General features: G+C 38.4%; 1 protein-coding gene and 1 long non-coding RNA gene across 2 annotated transcripts in view; one reads left to right on the top strand and one right to left on the bottom strand.

Annotated features, from left to right (window-relative positions):
• Positions 1 to 20,554, bottom strand: part of TMEM132B (transmembrane protein 132B) — a 390,335-nt gene that overhangs the window by 188,005 nt on the left and 181,776 nt on the right. The window contains exon 3 of the mRNA XM_072144365.1: positions 18,999 to 19,145. Within this exon, the coding sequence (XP_072000466.1) occupies positions 18,999 to 19,145 (147 nt within the window). The remainder of the gene's footprint in view (positions 1 to 18,998; positions 19,146 to 20,554) is intronic.
• On the top strand, positions 1,407 to 19,337 carry LOC140123866 (uncharacterized). Its single transcript, XR_011854655.1, has 4 exons — positions 1,407 to 1,487; positions 14,652 to 14,742; positions 14,863 to 14,988; positions 19,073 to 19,337. It is a non-coding gene; the product is annotated as an uncharacterized lncRNA (long non-coding RNA).

Raw genomic sequence — 20,554 nt, 5'->3', positions numbered from 1 at the left:
CACAATTTTGTGCTGAAAAAGCCCCACTCAGCTTACACAAAAAAAAAAAAAATAGTACCCACCCTTCACTTCTGATCCCCGGCATCCTCTTCCATGCAGCACGTCTTCGGGTTCCGGCTTCGCCGGCAGATGCACATCTATGCTGTCTGCCGGCACAGAAACTATTATGCGGCATAATAGTGTTGCCGCCTGCTGACGTCATAGTTTGTGTGCCGTCAGATCACATAGACGTGCATCTGCCGGCACGGCCGGAACCTGAAGAGATGTTAGGGGGAGAAAAGGACACCATGGGTCAGACGGTGAGTACTAAATTAATTTTTTTAAGGGGGCACTCTGCTGGGCATTATATTAATGTGGACACTCTGCTGGACATTATAATAATGGAAGCACTCTTCTGGATATTATGATAATCGGGGCACTCTAATGGACATAATATTAATGGGGGCACCCTGCTGGATATTTTATTAATGGGGGCACCCTGCTGGACATTTTATTAATGGCCGCACTCTGCTAGACATTTTATTAATGAGGGCACTCTGTTGGACATTTTATTAATGAGGGCACTTTGCTAGACATTTTATTAATGGGGGCACTCTGCTGGACATTTTATTAATTAGAAGGGCTGCTTTGGACATTTCATTGATGAGGGGACACCACTGGACATTTCATTGATAAGGGGAAACTAATAGACATTTTATTAGCTGCTGCATTTCCCACCCTAGGCTTATACACAAGTCAATATGTTTTCCCAGCTATTTGTGGTAGAATTAGGTGCCTCATCCTATACACGGGTCGGCTTATACTCAAGTATATATAGTAAGATTTTATATCAAAATTGCTTCTTCAAAATTTAGAATAGTATTCTGGTAATAACCCTATTATTACTAACCCTCCTAGTGAATACCTACCCAAACATTAACAAAAACACTTCAACTTTGTAGTTTTTAAATAAACAGAGGCTGGCAGTGACGTGGGATAACAGGAGTGCCAGAGGAGGTGAGTACATAGTGGTTTTTTGCCAACATTCGCCATATATCAATTTTTTTTTGATCCCTGCTAAACAAACTAGAAGCTGGATTCAAAAACACAAGCAATAGGGACAAAATTGAGCTACAAAAAACAATAAATACCAAGAAGGGACAGGAGGATGGACACAGGAGCACCAAAACCAAAGGTTGAAGACTACAACCTAGAATACAGACACCAAAAACAGACCAGGAACCAGCCTCAGATGATAACACCAGGAACCATGACTAAGTACAAACCATACCTGGAACCAGCAAATACCAAGAACTGGGGCTGGTAGCCAGTACTGAACCTGTGTTGGAGTAAGATTTGACTCATGTACTTACCCTAGAAATAGCAATCCAGTCTGCTAGCTTGCCCCAAGTTATCACAGTGGTTATGGGACAGAAACAGACATGAACCTAGCCATTGATCAACACTAGGGGAGCAGTCCTGGAGCCAAAGTGATCTAGGATCAAGTTGTGAGTATAGAAATTCCCAGTAGTCCTATAGCCCACCAAAATAACACTAGGCGACTAGGATCGCAATAGCTTCCTGTCAGTGAAAAATAAGCGATTAACAGAACTTTCTCATAACAACATTGTAATTGATCTCCTAGTGAATATTAATATGAGGCACGTCCAATAATCATATCACTGTGATCTCTGCCCTGTGATGCCTACTAATCTCTAAAGTTTCTACAATTTCTTGAATGATTGAAATGTAAAAACACTACCATTCCACACCCACAGTGTTCAAAGATTAATTTTTCATTCTTGCAAACATTGAACGTTATTTAGGGCTCATTCACATGGGTGTGTCAGTTGTGTGTCTGAAAAAATGTAGACCTGTGATATATCCCTGTGCAGTTTGTATTGTTTCATCAATTTTTTTTTTATTCATGTCCGTATATCATGCGTTTTTTTTTCACATGAGCAAAAAAACATGACCTTCTGCCATGCTGTTGGTTGCTTAGCAACAACTTAGAAAATGTTTGGGACATAGTTACCAGACAGCATATCTGGTTCTATACCTATGGTACTGTACTGGTACTGTATCTATGTTGTAAGTTTGGAACTGGTGATTTATCTATGTCATATGCTTGACCGTGAAATTATATCTATAATATATATAATATATCCTCTGCAAGCCGTATTCCCTCAAATTTAGGAGTTCCCAGCAAATAGGTTGAAAAACAGATACATAATGTAAAATACAGCAAATAAAAAAACTATGTATATGTTATGTATTATATTATATATTACACTATAAAAGTACAGTATTTCATCAAAAGCTATATTTTTTCTTGAAAATATTTATTTGGCAGAGAAAAATTGCAGACCAACCTCTGGAACAACAAGCAAACAAACACACTCATCACATCAAAGGCTGCTTGTTTCCAAACAGGCAATCACAGTAAAAGGTAAATAAAAAAAAAATAAAACAAATAAATAAAAAAAACAAAGCAGTGACCAGGCCTAACCTTACAACATGTCAAATAAAACCTCACACGCAGACACCAAGAGCAAGCAGAATTTAATCAGCCTGGCGCTGTGGGAACCCTCCCAAAAAGTGTTGCTTGCAGAGTGCTGCAGACACATAATCACTCACAACTACGGGCGAATTACAGTTCACATCAGTGGTTCTCTGCTGGAATTCAGAGGAAGAAAAGGGCAAGTCCAGCAGCCTTTGCTACGTCCAATAAATAGAAACTAAAAAATATATAAAAAATAAAAGGGAAAGCTACCACAAATAAACCGTCCCGGGAGGCCAACCACTCAATCAGAGCTGACGCCGGAGCTGTGTCTTTCAGTCAAACTGCAGGGAAACCAATTAAGGTTTTAGGTTAAATGTTTCCAATTCACATTCTTGACCCAAGGAAATGTATGCAAAGGTTTGGCTTGTGGCTATTGATGAAAGGTCCTGTGATGCATGTACGCTTGTAGTGACTAAAATAATAGGACCCTATCATAGGCTCTTGTGTCCCAATATGAAAAGCAATACTGTAGAAGGGTTTTCAGTTGTTAAAAACCAAGTAGACAATTTATTTAAGTATTATTTGTATGCAATGTATAATTTATATGGTTAACATGGCTAAATAAATTATCCTGATTTATGTAAATAAAGCATCATTAATTTATAAGAAAAAGTAATGTAAGTTCCTAACATACTTTATGGGTAGAAAATATCATATGCTTGCGCACTGGGCCCCAGCATAACATGTCCCCGGCCCCTCCGCATACATCTGGGGGCCACATCCAACAGCTGGCTGAGTTGCCAAACAATGCCAGGCCCTTTTTGGCGTAGAATTGAGATATTGGGGCAGATTTATCAAGTGTCTGAAAGTCAGAATATTTCTAGTTGCCCATGGCAACCAATCACAGCTCAGCTTTCATTTTACCAGTGCTCATGAATCAGCTGTGATTGGTTGCCATGGGCAACTAGAAATATTCTTACTTTCAGACACTTGATAAATCTGCCCCATTACCTGCTTCGTTTAGAAAACTGGCGTTTATGCCTTGTTAAATCCCCCCCCCCTTCTTTCATTAATTCAAGACAATATTGTATGTTCAACCTTTTTTTTCCAAATACATTGAAAATTTATGATCAGTCTAAACACAAAGGCGAGATTTATTAAAGCCTTTGCACCAGTTTTTTGTCTAACTTTGCAATGAAAAGAATGTGCAAACTGCTGCCTACTTTTGGGACCCCTGTAGTAACTTCAAAGGTCATGACGTGGTTCATGTGTACATGTGTATTGAGAGCAGGAATAGATGTATGAGAATTTCATGGGTGAAGGTTCTTCTCAGTATAAAATATGGTGGGACCCCCCCTCGATCAGCAATTAAGGCCCTATAATGTGGATAGGCCTAACTTGTTTGGCAGCCCTAACTTGTTTGGTGGGAAAACCCCTTTAATAATCTCTGGGATAAATCACAGCAGTATTTTACAAGATTCATCTAAAACGAAGCAGAAATTATTTGGATTTTATTCGCTGTCTGAAAAATAGCAGATCCAATATGGATCTGTGAACCAGCAAATAGATTTTCTTATATCTACTTTATAGTTAAAAACTGCAGGTAGAACTCCTTTACCCAATCTACAACTGAGGTAAAGTACTTTGTACTTTAATAATCTGGGAATAACTAATAGTAGAGTGGGTATTGCCTCGGTCCGATCTAAAATGCGTTTCCATGGAAACACATGTGTTTGGTAACCAGCACCCGATGTCTTGCAATGTCTTAATGCAAGGCATCAATCAGGTACTGGTTACCGATCTCATGCATGGAAATGCATATGCGTTAGGTTTAGGCCCGCCACCCTAATACAGACACAAAAATGTATATACATTACACTTTTGTTAAGCTGGTCCAAATGTTATTATCTCATCATTCTTAAACAATGATTATTGAGGTGTAACTTTACTCCCCGATGACCTTGATGGAATATTCATATTGAGATTGTCTTCATCCATTAGCTTATTACTGTGGTGTCATGTATTTCTGCAAAGTGTTACCTATTATATTAAGTAACATTATTGGAAGAATACGCTAATGAGTGTCTAGAAGACATAATCAAAGTCTTTCCATATGGAACCCATTTAATTTAAGATTAACACTACTTATACCCAGATAATTGTTCTGCAACCTCTTCTAAAGATATATCAGATGCCACCCTGAAAGATTCTGGTGTGGCGAACTTTGGAAAAGTCAAAAATTTTGATGCAAATATGCAAATGCAGGGCTCACTGACATAGTTCATTAGGGAATAAAATTTAACTTTTATTAAATTCAAGATAAAAGATATACACAAAGGTCCCTCACAAAAACAAAACAAAGTTAAAACCTATGTAGGTAGTACAGGCTAGATGCAATTCCGTACTCAGTGGGTTCTAGTATAGATTCGCCAACTGTCCACTTTGTATGTGGAACTCAGATAGTATTCCACATGCAGTATTTCTCATACTATCTCTCTAGTAATTGGGTATGAGAAATACCGCATTTGAGTAGAAGAATAGGGCAATGTCGGTCAGCGTTTGGATAGGAGATTTCTGAATGTGTGGATGTGAGAGAAAAAAACAAAAACTGGCACATGCACAGTGACACAGAATCCTATACTGACATTTGGGTGAAATCTAACTAACCTCTGAAGGAGAATTATCCTCTAACCCTGATAGTTAAACTACCCAGCCCTAACTTCATGTGGAATACTATCTGAGTTTCGCATACAAAGTGGACAGTTGGTGAATCTATACTAGAACCCACTGAGTACGGAATTGCATCTAGCCTGTACTACATACTTAGGTTTTAACTCTGTTTTGTTTTTTTTTTGGGGGGGGGGCTTTTCTATATCTTTTATCTTGAATTTAATAAAAGTTAAATTTTATTCCCTAATGAACTACGTCAGTGAGCCCTTTATGAAATAAGTGTAGTTGGGACACCTTATCAACCACGCTCTTCAGTGAATCCTTTCTAAAATATGCAAATGCACCATAAAAAAGTCACCAATATAAATGAACCCCAAAGTGTGGTCCAATCAACATTACTAATACAGTAATGGAGTTTGACCTCCTTCTAGTTTTACTCTTGGAGCTGTATTAATATTTTGAGCAAATAGATGTAAATCTACAATCTATCTTTCTTCACGAAGATTACTGATGGAGATAAATAGCAATGTGTATCCCGCTTTGTGAAGAGCAGAGAATAATTCTATTAGGGCTGCTGATAATAAGACAGTATTTAGGTGTCAGCACTTAAATTACTTAAAAGGTTATATGCCCAAGGAACAGACTGCTATGTAAGCAAAATATCTTGGCTCTCCTGGTTGTTTGCTCTTAAAAAGTTTTCCAGGATAATTCAAGAGTACAGCCACAGCTTTTCATCATCTTCCATCCACTTGCAATCTCAAATTGAGGTTATGTGGCTTAACAGGAATCTATGACTTTCAATAGTATTCTCAGATGATGGCAATGATTATTCTATAAAGACTAAAATAACATTAAAAAGTACAAGAAATTAGAAATACAAAACAAATAGATATTATACACATCAACACGTATGGGGCCCACCATAAAAAATATTATTAAAAAATGACAACATAGTCCTGATAAATAGAAGGTTAATTTAGGAAATGCACAAGACAAGCTCTATTAATAAGGTAGCACAAAGCACACAGTTAGTAAGAGCCACAGGGCATTTTATAATCACTAAGCCTTTCAAATATTCTTAATAATTCCCATGTACTCATATACAGAATTGTTAAGGGGAGTTACATTTGAATGATAATATTTTTCTAGGATAATGAAGGTGAGTATCTTCATTACATGCATAGAATAATTCTTGGATGGTAGAAAAGTCTAGAAGGAAATATAGTCTATCTAGCAGTAAGTAAAAGATTAAATATTATATTTGTATATGTCCACTATGATTTGTAAAGCTCTGCAGAATTTGATGGTGCGTTACACAAATTATTATAAAGATTATTATTATTATTATATTTGTTTGTACACAATGATTTGATAAGTCCACAATAAAACATAATCAAAGACAACATCCACAGCGTCCAAGCTAATCTCTTGTAACAAAGTGAAGAGTTAGTTTTCCCTGGATACTTTGCAGAATATGGTCCAAAGAATTGAAATTATGGGCAACCTTTGACAGATATTGATGGGAGATTTTAGCTAGGAATCTTGAAGAATTGTAGACCATCCTGTAGATATATTGACATTTTCTGCACTGTAGACCAGGAATCCATTATAGAAGATATCCCATTACCGAGTTACCTATCATGGTTTATGTATTACATTGCACATAAATCTCCTGATGGTTTAATTTGTGTGTCATTTAAGGCACAGCATTGGCTTGAATCTCTGACGTATTTCTCTATGCTGGCTTATTTTAACTGTTTAATGTACTAATGAATTACATTTTTACTCTAGAACTCATGCATGTGATAAAGACATCTTAGTTATTTGCACAGAAATAGATTTCTGTAGTTGAATTTTGTTTACTTTTTGGTAATTAGGAAAATCTATGATTAATTATGGGGTAGTCCCTATCCTAGATAGGTGGACAGTACAGTAAGACAGACAAAGGAAGAGAAAGGCAGATGACAATATAAAGTTTAACAAACTGGGTCAAATCCAAAATAGCAGGTAGGTACAAAATTGTGGTCAAGGTTCAGGCAAAATGTAAGGATCATAACAAAATCACAACAATCTCACCAGGAGCCAGAAAGACAAAAGCAATAACAGGCACATTAACGATGAACAAGCAGATATGTATGAGTGTTACTCAATTGGTGCAATCTTCCAGCACTCCCATAGGACTATGAGAACTCACACAACTTTTTCAGAGACTATCAAGCAGCCTCCCAAAGAACATCACCCTGGGTATGGTTCCAAGCCAGGAGAACTAGACTGCAGCCCCTCTGAAAGATGTGGACTATCAAACTGTTTAAAAGCAACATAAAGTAACAGAAGCAATTACTACTAGTACCTTATGAAACATAATAAAACTTAGAAAAATAGATGTTCACTGTTGGACTATAGGATAAAAAAAATACTAAATTACCCATCTATGCAATCAGAAGAAAAAGCAATTATAAAGAGATATCAACTACATAACTCAATAGGCTATACCAAAAAAATAATAGGCATATAACACACAAAATATAAGTATAAAAAAGGAGAGCAATGAGTAACTTTTATATGAATCTCTTTATGGTTGCAAATAGATCTTACCATCAAATAATACAATTTGCGAGTACACAAATATGTATAGTTTTAAAGTGGGGAAAGAGGACCCCATTCAGAAGCCTGTTATGGGCTCATATGATCTCATATGTTTTCCAGTGAAACACACGTGATGGGTGTCAAGCACCTGGTTTTGTTCAAATGCAAGACAAACGTGTGAGCACAACCTTACAGTATTTGGGGAGATTGTTAGGGGCAGTAGCAGGATAACACTGTCAGGGAACCAAGATGTAGGGACACATAAGACGTGGTGATGCCAAATGGAGAAGACAGAGGACACGTAACCTGCATTCAATGGATGTAACAAGTAGGGATTTCTCCTGTGTTTCTGTAGCTGTATATACCAGAAGTAATTGTTATTGGCACAACCAAATGTGAGGGGTTATGTATAGGAGGGGCAATGCTGGAAGTACAATGCATTGGGGCCCCTGCACCGGATCTTTTACCACTTTAGCAATGCCCCTGCTTCCCAGTGTATAATCACTTAATAGAATTACTGTAAAATATATACATAAAATTATCTTGGTCCTTAACAATTTTATATTAATCACCTCTCCAATAGAGAGGTCATTTATATCTACAATGTAACTTGTAAGCATGTAGGTCATTGGAGATGCTAAAGTACTTCCTCAAGGCTGTACATTTCTTGTGGTATTATTAGTCACTTTGGTGAAAGGAGTAAAGGTTTGATTTCCAGAAAAAAAAATGAAAATCTTCTGGGGATTTTACTCATAACAGGTGCAAGATCAGTTGGGGATTGTGAGTAGAAGTGATTATGGCAACCATTATTGTCAGGAGAGAGTAGAGGATATTGTCAGAAATCCAAGCGCAACCAGATAGTTGCACTAGCATAACATGTCATAATCCTAGGAGTATTAAATAGGCCCTAGCACTTTACTGCTCTGCTCCACCATCTCCTTCTAAACAAACTGTGACCATGAGGACTAGGAGCACCTAGGCTTAAAGGCAAAGCAAAGTCCTCTCTAGAACTATTAAGTAAGCACATGATAAAAATAAATAAATAAATAAGAAAAAACAATTTGATTAAAAGTGAACATCAACCTAAAACCTGATGTAGATGACTATATTATAGATATGAACAAGATCTGTACCCATAGTGCATACATAGTTAATAGAAGCAGAAAAGGCTCCCAATGAATTAATACATATAAATATACATATTGGTTGTGCATTTCTCCTAGAATACTACAAGAAGAATATCACCATGGCAAAGATAGACATCATACAGTGTTACTATGTAGTACTGTAATAGTGCAGTGCATTCACTTACTGTATGCATGAGATAAACCTTTTCCACAATATTCTAATATACAGTTTTACAGACTGACATAAGATATATACAGTACATTTTCCAAATGTGTCACTAGCATCCCTCGGAGCTAGCAGTACAGAATCAGAGCTGTCTATATTCTGTGTACAGAAGCTATTAGATAGGAATTTCAACAACACACTGGGGGTCATTTATCTTTATTTTCTTCCTTTATTCTGTCTTTTTGAGACTTTTTTTTTGACGGATTGCAATGTTTGCTACTTTTTTGGGATTTTTTTGAAATGTCCGCCAACATTAATTTATCGTAAGACACATTTATCTTCTATATCTATTTGGAACATTTTTTGGTTCAAAAGTCTCCAGACAAAACCTTACTTAAGGAAAACTTAGAAAATGTGTGCAACACTTTTGAGGCATTTGTAACAAATGTCGAGAAAAGAGATCTGAAAAAAGAAACCATTTAACACACGGAAAAAGTGAGAATGATAAATAACCAAAGAAGAAGTTATAAAATGGACAGGCAAAAAATAGCCAAAACAAACAGAGATAAGATAAATGACCGCCGTTGACTCATGATCAGTGGGGGGGGGGGGGGGATTTATCACTCACTTTTTTGCATAACAAAGTAGAAAAAAAAGCCAGTCAGAAATAGTGGCTTAAACATAGAACCACTGTTAGTGCAACGCTGTGCAAAGCCAGATGTATGATTTTCCAAAAAAGTAACAAGGTCACTCCCCTCCCTTCCTGGCGTATGTGCTGTAGCGAATAGTTTACTTTACTTGCAATAATTTTGTGATTATTTAAAAAAAAATCCCAGATAGATATATTAAAGGGCCAGCAGCGCTCCAAAGGCAAACATAAAGCTATCGTAAAGAGCCTGAGTAATGATAAATCTCCCCCAGTGACCCTAAATTTATCTATGTGTAGTAAAATCACATCTTTATTATAAGTCATCAAGGAGTCGACTAGGACATGTTTTACTATAAAATGTAAACTGTTAGATGTCACCTTCAAGGCCAGTGACCATTAACTGCGGGCTGTTTTATTTCAGGTAAAATAAGTAACAACAAATGTAAGATGCACAGAGTATTAATTTAGTTGGATTCAGAACAGCAGAGACAAATGCAAAAGGCTGAAATGCAAAAACATAAGAGTCAGTGAGGCAACAAGATTTAAATGGAAAACATTTGTGGAGAGAGACTTGTAAGCAGTAGAATGTACAGTAAGGGATTAAATAAGAGTAACAAAGCATGACGGGTGGCAGCGGTGGCGTCCACAGCAGGGAAGGCTTTATACACTGCACTGTGTGCTCTACTGTAACCACATCCATCTGCGAGAAATGCTGAGAAGGGAAATATAGCCGAACCTACCGTCTGCTATGTGAGAAGATATAACTGGGGATCACAATGAATTTCTATTCAATGCATAAGCAGACCTTGCTTGTCAATCATTTCTGAGAATGCCCACATTAAACTCAATGGGGGACATGTATCTTTATTGCTGCTAGTTTAATTGTCTCATTTTTGTGACTTTTCACTGCGACTTTTACTGACGTTTTTTTTTAAGTACGCCATGGTCTGCACCTTATGTTTCTTTATTTTCCAGATGTTCTGTGCGCCTTTCACTTATGCATCCCTGTTTTAACATCTAGATTGGAATTAAATGGTTAACATTTTGCACGTAAACCTATTGGCATTGAAAGTTTGGGCTGTTTTATTTTTTTTTAATTCACAAATGTTTGAATTCACATTTCATTGTTTCCTTCTAAGGGTGCAATCACACATGGCTTTAACACATGTGTTTTCAAATGCATCACAACACTTGAGAAAAGGAGATTTGCCTAATTACTTTGCAGTCAACATTGCGTTTACAAAATGTAAACATTCACACATGTCTTACCACTATGTTAATGTGGGTGTACACCATGTTGACAACAATGTAATTAGGCAAATCTCTTCTCTGCTGTTTCGATGCGTTGAAAATGCATGCATTAACACCACGTGTGACCACAGCCACGTATGTCGTCATCTACCTGGGGTGTGAGAGAGGGGCGGGAGAGAGATTTTTGGAGATTCACACTGTACAAAAAATTACCTAGAAACTTCCCTGCCACTGACATTCAATAAAGATAATTTATAGCAGTCCTGTCTCTAAAATCAACAATGAATACAAGGTAAGCTACATATTGCCACCAATGTGTCTGTAAGATGTTGTCGGGCTTCAGGGAAACCATAAGGAATTTGATTTCCCCCACGGCTTCTCTGCTGTAGATGGTGATTGCTCCTGATTGCAGCACGACTAATGTATTACACAGCTCCAAATAGTTCCACTGTGCCATATATTAACTGTTTACCGTAGTATAAAGCTTTTCTTTCATATATGACTTAAAATGGGTTGATGCTTTTGATTAACTTTCATATCAAACAGACCTTTTATATCTAAGAAATCCTAATATCTAAAATAGATCTTACAATAAACCTTACAAACTAAATTTACACACATTTTCTCTCTCACTCTTGGATATGTTTATATGTTATAGAAACTGTACACATGTCCCACAAGTTGGCCCTGTCTCCTCCATAAACTTTGCAGTTCTTAGAGGGGCAACACTGCAAATCGAAATAATGTGGGTATGGGACATTGTATAAATTTTTAAAGATATACTGATGGTAGACTCCTAGAACTTACCTATTTGATTTGTGCCATGTTTCAAAAGCCATTTTTATTACATTCTAGAACATCTTCATTGTGGGAAAAAAAAAGTGTAAAAAAATATGCAAATGAGCCAAGTCTCGCCAGGGGCTGATAATTTATTCACGCCTTTTGTATTTAAATTTTAGCCGTGTCCCTCCCAACTATTGCTCTGACTGCCTGTGATATCACCTGGCAGTCTGCAAATCTTGCAGAGACTTTCATTACTAGCTGGCGGCTCCGTAAGTGCGGCTGCACAAGTGCAAAAGAAGTGCGGTGCACACATGCAAAACTTGCAGGCTGCTGGGTGACGTCACAGCGAGAATAAATTTTCAGTCCCCGGAGCCCAGAGTCGTTCTTGCGAGCGCTTCAGGCTCATTTCAATATTTTTTAAAACCCTATTTTTCTACAATGCAGCAGTTCTAGAATGTAGTAAAACATCTTTGGAAACATGAGAACAGAATGAATAGGTAAGTTATAGGAGTCTACAATCAGATATATTGGGGGTCATTTACTAAGGGCCCGAATTGCGTTTTTACGGCGGGTTACCTGAATATTTCTGATTTGCACAGATTTTCCCTAAATTGCCGCGGGTTTTTGGCGCACACAATCGGATTGTGGCGCGAATAGGCGCCGGCGTGCACGCGACGGAAATCAGGGCCGTGGGCGAACGAAAACCCGACGGATTCGGAAAAACCGGCGCATTTAAAAAAAAAAAAAGTGTCTCTGGACACGCACTTACCTTCACCCGGCAATGGATCGTGAACTCCAGCGGACCTCGGCAGACTTCAGCGCAGCAGCGACACCAGGTGGACGTCGGAGGAACTACCTTAGTGAATCGCCGGAAGACCCGAATCCACCGCAGAGAACGCGCCGCTGGATCGCGAATGGACCGGGTAAGTAAATCTGCCCCATTGTCCTTTTATCTCCGTTTTACTGCAAAAATACCACTAATATCCATTCTAAGCTATGGCTGTAGTTTTACCCCTATACTAGTAATGCAGATGGCACCTGACTACACCAAATACATAAAGACAGACCTTACAGAAACTTTAGACCTCAGTTATTATTAGGGAAAGAAATGTTAAGAATATTACCCTTTGTGTCAGGATTTGACTGATTTTTAAGCAAGTCAATTGCTCTGCCTATGATATTGGGCAGACTACCAAATTCCAAGTAACTGTTCTACAAGCCGTAAATCAATAGTGGTGGCTGTGCAATTATTCTGAATAACTACATCTTTATGTTTTACTTATGAAGCAGCTGAAGATAAATTCCTACCAGATGCTGAACAGGATCACACTAGAAATGCAATCACTCAATGCACTGTGATTGGGAACCTCTATAAATAGAGCCACGTTTCCTATTACAGTGCCTATAGATAATTATAAATCTGTGCTTATTGGCACAGCATATGTGAGGAGAATGGGGAGATGTGATTGGCAGGGCTTCCAGAAGCATGCTAATAAGTTAAGCAAGGATTTCAATCACAAAGGTTTGACAAATTTTAACATAAGATATTTTTGGTTCTCCTGTATTTAATAATCACTTATACAGAACAAATGCTGATTGCTATTTGCGCCCTTTAAATTTACCTCCTTCTGGGCTACAGGTCTCATAAATAAGGCTTTATTCTTAGAGGCGATATAACCAGTAGTTATTAAATACCGTCTCACCCTCCCCACTACTCCCTCAGCATTTCCCCCAACCTCTGACTGCTGTCATCTCACACAGTGGTAAGGGGAAGTACTCCTGCACAGCGTAACACCCTGTGAAGTTGCAGCACAGAGGGGCTCTGTTAATGCTGCTGGGAGCCCTACAGGATCATTAGCTTAATTTTAAAGTTTAAAGAAACACTCATTAAATCTGAATGCATAGACTGACCATAAATCAGTGTTAATAAATACTTGGGGAAAAGCAGGTAAGATTTATACATAAAAAAATGTTGTCATGTCCAGCATCCAGGCAACCTTTGCCCAATTTTATTGAAAAAAATCAATATTGGAGAAAATAGGCATGGGAGTTGTCCGATCTAGGAAGAATCTCCTTTCACTCTGCGGTCATGCTTGACTGCAGCTTGCAAGGGGTTAAACACATCCCAGCTCCAGCAGGCCACGAAGTCCTGAAGCCAAGTAACCTTAATGACCGCCGTAAAAACATGATACAGCAGTAATTAAGGGGTTAATGATTTTAAAAAAATTTTTTAATTGTATTTATATTTTCTAGGGAAAGAGTGTTTGAACCTAGGGGGTCTGACTGCTAATACAATTGTGAATATAATATCTATTGCATGGTCTCTGCCAAGCAATACAGTAGACACCTGCCCTCTTCATGGAGAAATAATGAAAATGTTGCATACATTTTATTAGTCGAAAGGGATTACAATTGATGCCTGATTGTTGTGTTAGGGGATCAGATTGTGATGGTCTGGCTTCAGACACCCCAACAAGCAGTTGCTGAATGGGCAAGCATCATTAGCAGTGATATGTACAGGACATGTCCTTTGAAAAAATTTGTTTACCTCTAATGGCATTTAACAGCAGGACAATGCTCGCTCACATACAGCTTTCCAGTCACTGGATTTATTGGCAGTCAGGCATTTCTTGGACCAGCTGGGATGCTAGCACCAGAAACAGGCAGAGCTGCACAATGCTGTAGGTAAGTGCGCCATAGTATACAATTCACAAATATAAATGTAATTCCATTATCCAGACATATATGTATGTTATATAGAATTTGAAGTATCATCCAGTAAATTACTAATTTAGGCACGTTAACAGTAGCAGAGCTTCCATTAGCAGATATTTCACAGTTTTGTACATATCTGTTAAATTGTATAGAGAAAGCACAACTATAGTTAATTAGCACTTCAACCCATGTCTTTGTGTGATACATTTTCAATAATTCCAGATTAATTAAATTATGGAAATTGGAAACACCAGAAAATCTCGTCAAGACTGGCAAATACAGTAAGAAAGCTGCAAGACTTAAATACAAATAAGTAAGTAGTAACTTAGATGTGATATGTGACTAGTGTAAAGAGAAGACAATATAATAATAATAGAGCCTAAAATAATTGTCCACGTCACATGACTCACATCCCAGCTATCTTTTTTTTCAGGTTTTAGGTCGTATAAAGACTATGAAGCTAGAAACTTGGTTGGCGACAGAGGGCACCTTCACTTTTACTTGGGTTATTTTTATAGTGCCTCATCTTACTAGGTGACTTCTTTGTGGAAATGCAAAGGTCTGTGGTAGTTCTTTGTGTACTTGTCTGTCACTACAAAGGAATTTTCTAAATAAATAATATATAAATTTTTACTACGGGGCCCTGTTGTGCTGGATATCAATTTGTTTTGGAAACAGCGCCTCTGGCCTATAGACATACCCCTGCACCATGAATCTTTTGCACAATGTGAGGTGAGCTGGAATTTCTCTATTTTTTTTATATTAAATACTATTTCTGGGTTTCCTTTGAAAATCAAACCTTTTCCATGTCTGCTGTGGGGTTATAATCTTATATTATATCAAAAAGTGGAAGGGAAACCAATGTAGTGACTGGCATAGCCTGGAAACACCGAGGTAGGACTTTAAGGTGAGGAAGGGGCAGATTCTGGAGACATTTTTGAGCCATACGGTGGTTTAGTTTAGCACTGTATCGCACTGTTTTTAGAATGCTTGTGCTTACTGCGTCTGATATCAAACATGTGGATTGCTGTGTGTATTCAATGAATTCCCATCACTGTCTGTCTTTGAGTCCTACAGGGAAACAGCGCTCAATGGGTACATGCCATCTAAAAATAAAGTGCTCAGAAAATAATGTGCACCTTGGCATATCCTTCTCCTCAATAATGTATGTTTAATGTAAGTCTTTGCATATGTGTTAGCGTACTAACATCTGTTCAGCATAACACTATTAGTTTTTATTTTGTTTCCTGGGGGTTGCATTTCAACCGACTGGAAAACCAACAGTTGTAAGAGGGATGTCACAGAATGCTGACAGAGAGTAAAAGAAATCCCACATCATTACAAATATGTGCTAGACGTCCGTGGTGTATAAAATCTATGGAAAACAGATTGTGAGGAGTAAGATTGTGGATTTAACAAAATTTTGAAGCACATTTCTTGCTAAAAGGTAAAAACATTTCACTAGTTACAGCCATAAATTCTTGTGGAACAGACTGAGCAATATGAGAGAAAGCTGATTGCCCCACTTCAAAAATGCACAGAATGCTACTTTAACATCTCCAACATTACAGTCTAAAAGAGACAGTCCACCAAAGAGTGCATGATTTACAAGTCATTCTATGGGACGGAGTTATGCATTACTGCATATAATGTATTTTACAGGTGACCACTGGGCATAAGCATTGAGTTGCTCATTTATGCAAACGTGACAAAATTAAAATGTAGATGTCACCCATTGACATAAGGTCATTGATTTCTATCCTGCATAAACAACCTGAGTTTATTTATTCTGAATCCTGAACTATTTCTTTTTTAGGACATCCCATAACTAAGGGGATTCTGGCCATAGATCTGATACTAATATCTACCAGTGCTAGTATAGGCCGCAAACTATCTGACATCACAATAAAGGATCGGATCGATTCCAGATCCTCACACCTTCAACTTTTTGTAGGCATTTGTAAAGTTGTTATTACTACAGTATACATTTAGTAGAATTAAGGCTGCATTCACTCGAACGTATGGTAGATGTACGTATATACGGCCAACATATATACGGCGTATATACTTCCCCTATACACCGCATGTGCGGCACCGTACCGTTCTGTAGCCCGTAAAAAGATAGGACATGTTTTATCGTTTGGTGGAATATGGCGCCGTACGCTGTATTTCTATTGAGAGGGACAGGGGTGAGCAGTGCTCACCCCCTCCTCCTCTCCTGGGTGCCGACATGCCGAAATTCACAGCATTACAGCAGTAGAGAGGGTACAGAGAGTGAAGTACAAACTATGACAACAATAATATTAGGGATAAATGAACAAAAAGAAAAGGGGGATAAAAAGACAAAAAAGAGACAAGCAATGATCGTCAGTTTGATGTTCAGTCTGTGGATGGGACTTGCAGGGACTGGTTAGGTGGGGGGCGCAGGTTACTTCTGTTTGGGCCTTGTTTGTTGAACAGCCTGATGGCAGCGGGGAGGAAAGACTTACAATAACGCTCCCTCTCACACTTGGGGTGAAGCAGTCGGTCACTGAATGTGCTCCCCAATGCCACCACAGTCTCATGCAAGGGATGGGAGCTATTCTCCAGAATAGACTTCAACTTACAGAGCTACCACCTGCACCAGGACAGAAATGGCTTTCCTAATCAGTTTGTCCAGTCTGCTCCTCTCCCTCGCTGAGATGCTGCTTCCCCAACAGACTATGCCAAAGAAGATGGCTGATGCCACTACAGAGTTGAAGAAGGTCTTAAGAAGAGCCCCCCGCACTCCGAATGCCCTTAGCCTCCTCAGAAAGTGTAGCTCCTGTGAAGTGTGTTTATGTTCTATGCCCACTCCAGTTTATTGTTGAGGAGGACACCCAAGTACTTATAGGACTTCACTGCCTCAATGTCTGTCCCATGGATAACCACCGGTTGAGAAGGAGGACTGTGCTTACAAAAGTCCACCCCCATCTCCTTGGTCTTCCCAGCATTAATCCTAAGGTGGTTTCGCTGGCACCAGTCCACAAATTTCCGTATCAGTTCTTTGCACTCCCTGTCGTTCTCACCTGTAATGAGGCCTACTATTGCAGAGTCATCAGAGAACTTCTGGAGGTAGCAGCTACATGAATTGTACCTGAAGTCTGTTGTGTATAATGTAAAGAGGAAGGGAGCCAGAACTGTACCTTGAGGTGCACCTGTACTACTCATCACAGTATCCGACACACAGTCCTGGGCTCTCACATATTGAGGTCGGTTTGTGAGGTAGTCTAGGATCCAACTAGAGAGATGGTGGTCCACTCCAGCCAGATCCAGTTTATCCCTTAGTAGCCCTGGCTGTATGGTATTGAAAGCACTGGAGAAATCAAAGAACATTATTCTCACAGTGTTCCCAGGTTTCTCCAAGTGAGAAAGAGTTCGATGTAGTAGGTGGATGATGGCATCATCTACACCAATGCCTGGCCGATAAGCAAACTGTAGGGCGTCCATAGATGAGCTCACTACAGGGCGGAGATGTGCGAGAACCAACCTCTCGAAGACCTTCATCAAATGGGATGTTAATGTCACCGGTCTGTAGCTGTTAAGCAGCATGTTATAGAGCAGGAAGAGATGAGAAGTCAGAGAGGCAATCCTATTTAGTCATTTTCAGAGTTTCTTCTTTGTACTTAATCTGTATATATAAAACATTTTGCTTATCAATGAGAAATGGTAAAGTGGTTTTCCCACAGTTACACTGTAGATGCCAACAGAAATGTCAGTGGCACACAAGCTTTCTGCTTAATGTCTGGGTTATCCTATAAACCACAAATGAGACCTAGACTACTAATGTTCTATATAATGAACATTATAATGACTTCGTTTTGTAACGGATATTAGACATTAGGTATAAAATTCCCAGGGAAGATGCAGATCATAGACTTTAACCGTATTCTTTCTCTGACAGAAGCATTAATTTTAATGGGGAGGTTAACCATTACTGCAACACTGCCAAGTCCTGCATCTGAGTGCTATGGCGATTTCTAAGCAATCACTTAACGGTGTAACAAGTGTTACATAACATCCAACATAAAGATTTTGTAGCAAATCGAATAGAAGAAGAATAAAAACTGGAAATAGAGCTTTAGAGAACCATATTCTACAGTATAGAACAAGGCTGCAGGATGTTATCTATGATTTTTGACTATGCTATCCATGTTTTCACGGTGAGCCTGTACTAGCCATTTGGATAGGGAATAATTTGCACATATCTTTATATTCATAAATAACATATTAACATGTACTGAGGGAATTGATATCTTGACCTATGTTATAAAGAACAGGCTTGTGCCATATAAAGTACTGCAAAAGAGTATAACAACAAATACATTTGAATGCCGAACATAAAGAGAGCTTTAAACAATTGTATTAGAATACTATTATCTTACTTTTTATTAGTCTTTATTAAGTGATGAAAGATTAAAAAATAAGGAAATAGCCTTTTACACCACATTGATTTGCAAAACAGTTCCTAACCGAAAACTCAAATGTACGATAAATAACCATTGAAGCACCATCAGGTTATGAATTAGACCTTCCCTTGAATTAACATACCTGCTCTGGGTATAGGGACTTTGCCGTAAGCAGTCTAGAGTGACAGTTGTGTGTTTTTCTCCATTCTCCATCAGTCTTTGAACTTTCCAGTGTTCAGAGTCATCCACTCTCACAGCAATCACTTTGGCGCCAAGAGCAGCTTTGACCCTGCAGAAGAGAGAATATAGGGAAAATGATTTAGCAGAGCATCTCCAATGACAGCTAGCAATGCATCAAAGACCTAACAATGCACAAAGACCTCAGCAGGATGACACCTTCTCTGGATCATTGCTAATGACTGATTCACAACTCAAGATGTGATTACTAGCCATGCAAAAGAAGACTGCTGAAAGAGTACAACCGACATACATCGCTGTCTGAATTAATATTCACTGCAGAATTTAATAAATGAACAAAAAGGACAAAGGTTTTATCACATTTATGTGATGTCATATTTACTTTAGGATATAAAACCTTAAGTGCTACATAAATTTTTATTTAAATTATTTAACTGCTGCCTCTTTAAATAATGAAGGATAAATAAAAATGTAACTACATTGTACATAGATAAACAAAACATTATGGTATGGGAAGTCAGAAAGAAGGTGAAGTTCTGTAGCTTTAAAGGAAATCTTCCATCAAAATAAAGCGCGGATAACCCAGGGACACTTACTTATAGATCTAGGGACCGTGACTATGGTAATCGTCTTATTTTTGTTTTTCATGGCCTCCTTCCTACTAAAATAAACTTTTATAATTATGATAACGAGCCTGAGGGGCTCTGGTGGGTGTTTCCAGAGCCTCTTCTTGCTGCAGTGCCACAGGCTGTTATGAGCAGAACATGTCTCACCCTCCCATTGCTCTATCCCTCCTCCCTCTGCCTGTGTAATCTGTGCAGGGGGAGGGGAGGCCTGCTCTGCTCATTGTAACAGCCTGTGAGAAAACATAACTGTGGGGTTCTGGAAACAACCACCAGAGCCCCTCAGGCTCATTAGCATAATTTTAAAAGTTTATTTTAAAAGAAGGAGGCCATTTACAACAAATAAAGAGAGATAACAGTCACAGTTGTCTACAAGTATGTGTCCCTGGTTTACCATTTTGGATTTGGTAGATTTTCTTAAAGGACAACAAGAATGAGAAAGTGAAATGAGTAATAAGGGAAGAAACTGTGTGTGACCCAAAAGAGTAACCTGTAGTATAAATAAGTAAGGACAAAATAGAACAGGGGAAGACTTTCTGCTACATGTCTTGAGCCTTCATGCAACTGATCTACTAACCAATGACGTACAATAAAAAATTAGCTAAATAGATTTCAAACCATTAAAAAAATTACTTGTTAGAGCCCCCAATATTCATAGAGCCCAGAGCCTATGACGGTCTTTATCTTATCCTGCCTATTACCGATGTCCCATAATATTTTGCATATCTCCACAATTAACATAAAATACACACAAGCAATTTGCCAGCCAAAGTAGCCCCTTTAAGGTTGTGTAGGTCATAGAAAACCAATAACAGACGCCTTTGTGCCAGACGGCCACTGTTGTGGGCCTATGTCCCCCAGAAACTAGCTAAATTCC

Source organism: Engystomops pustulosus, chromosome 1 (assembly GCF_040894005.1).
Source record: "Engystomops pustulosus chromosome 1, aEngPut4.maternal, whole genome shotgun sequence".
Lineage (NCBI taxonomy): Eukaryota > Metazoa > Chordata > Amphibia > Anura > Leptodactylidae > Engystomops > Engystomops pustulosus.
Note: the sequence above shows the minus strand (reverse complement) of the source record. Positions and strands in the feature narration are given on the sequence as shown.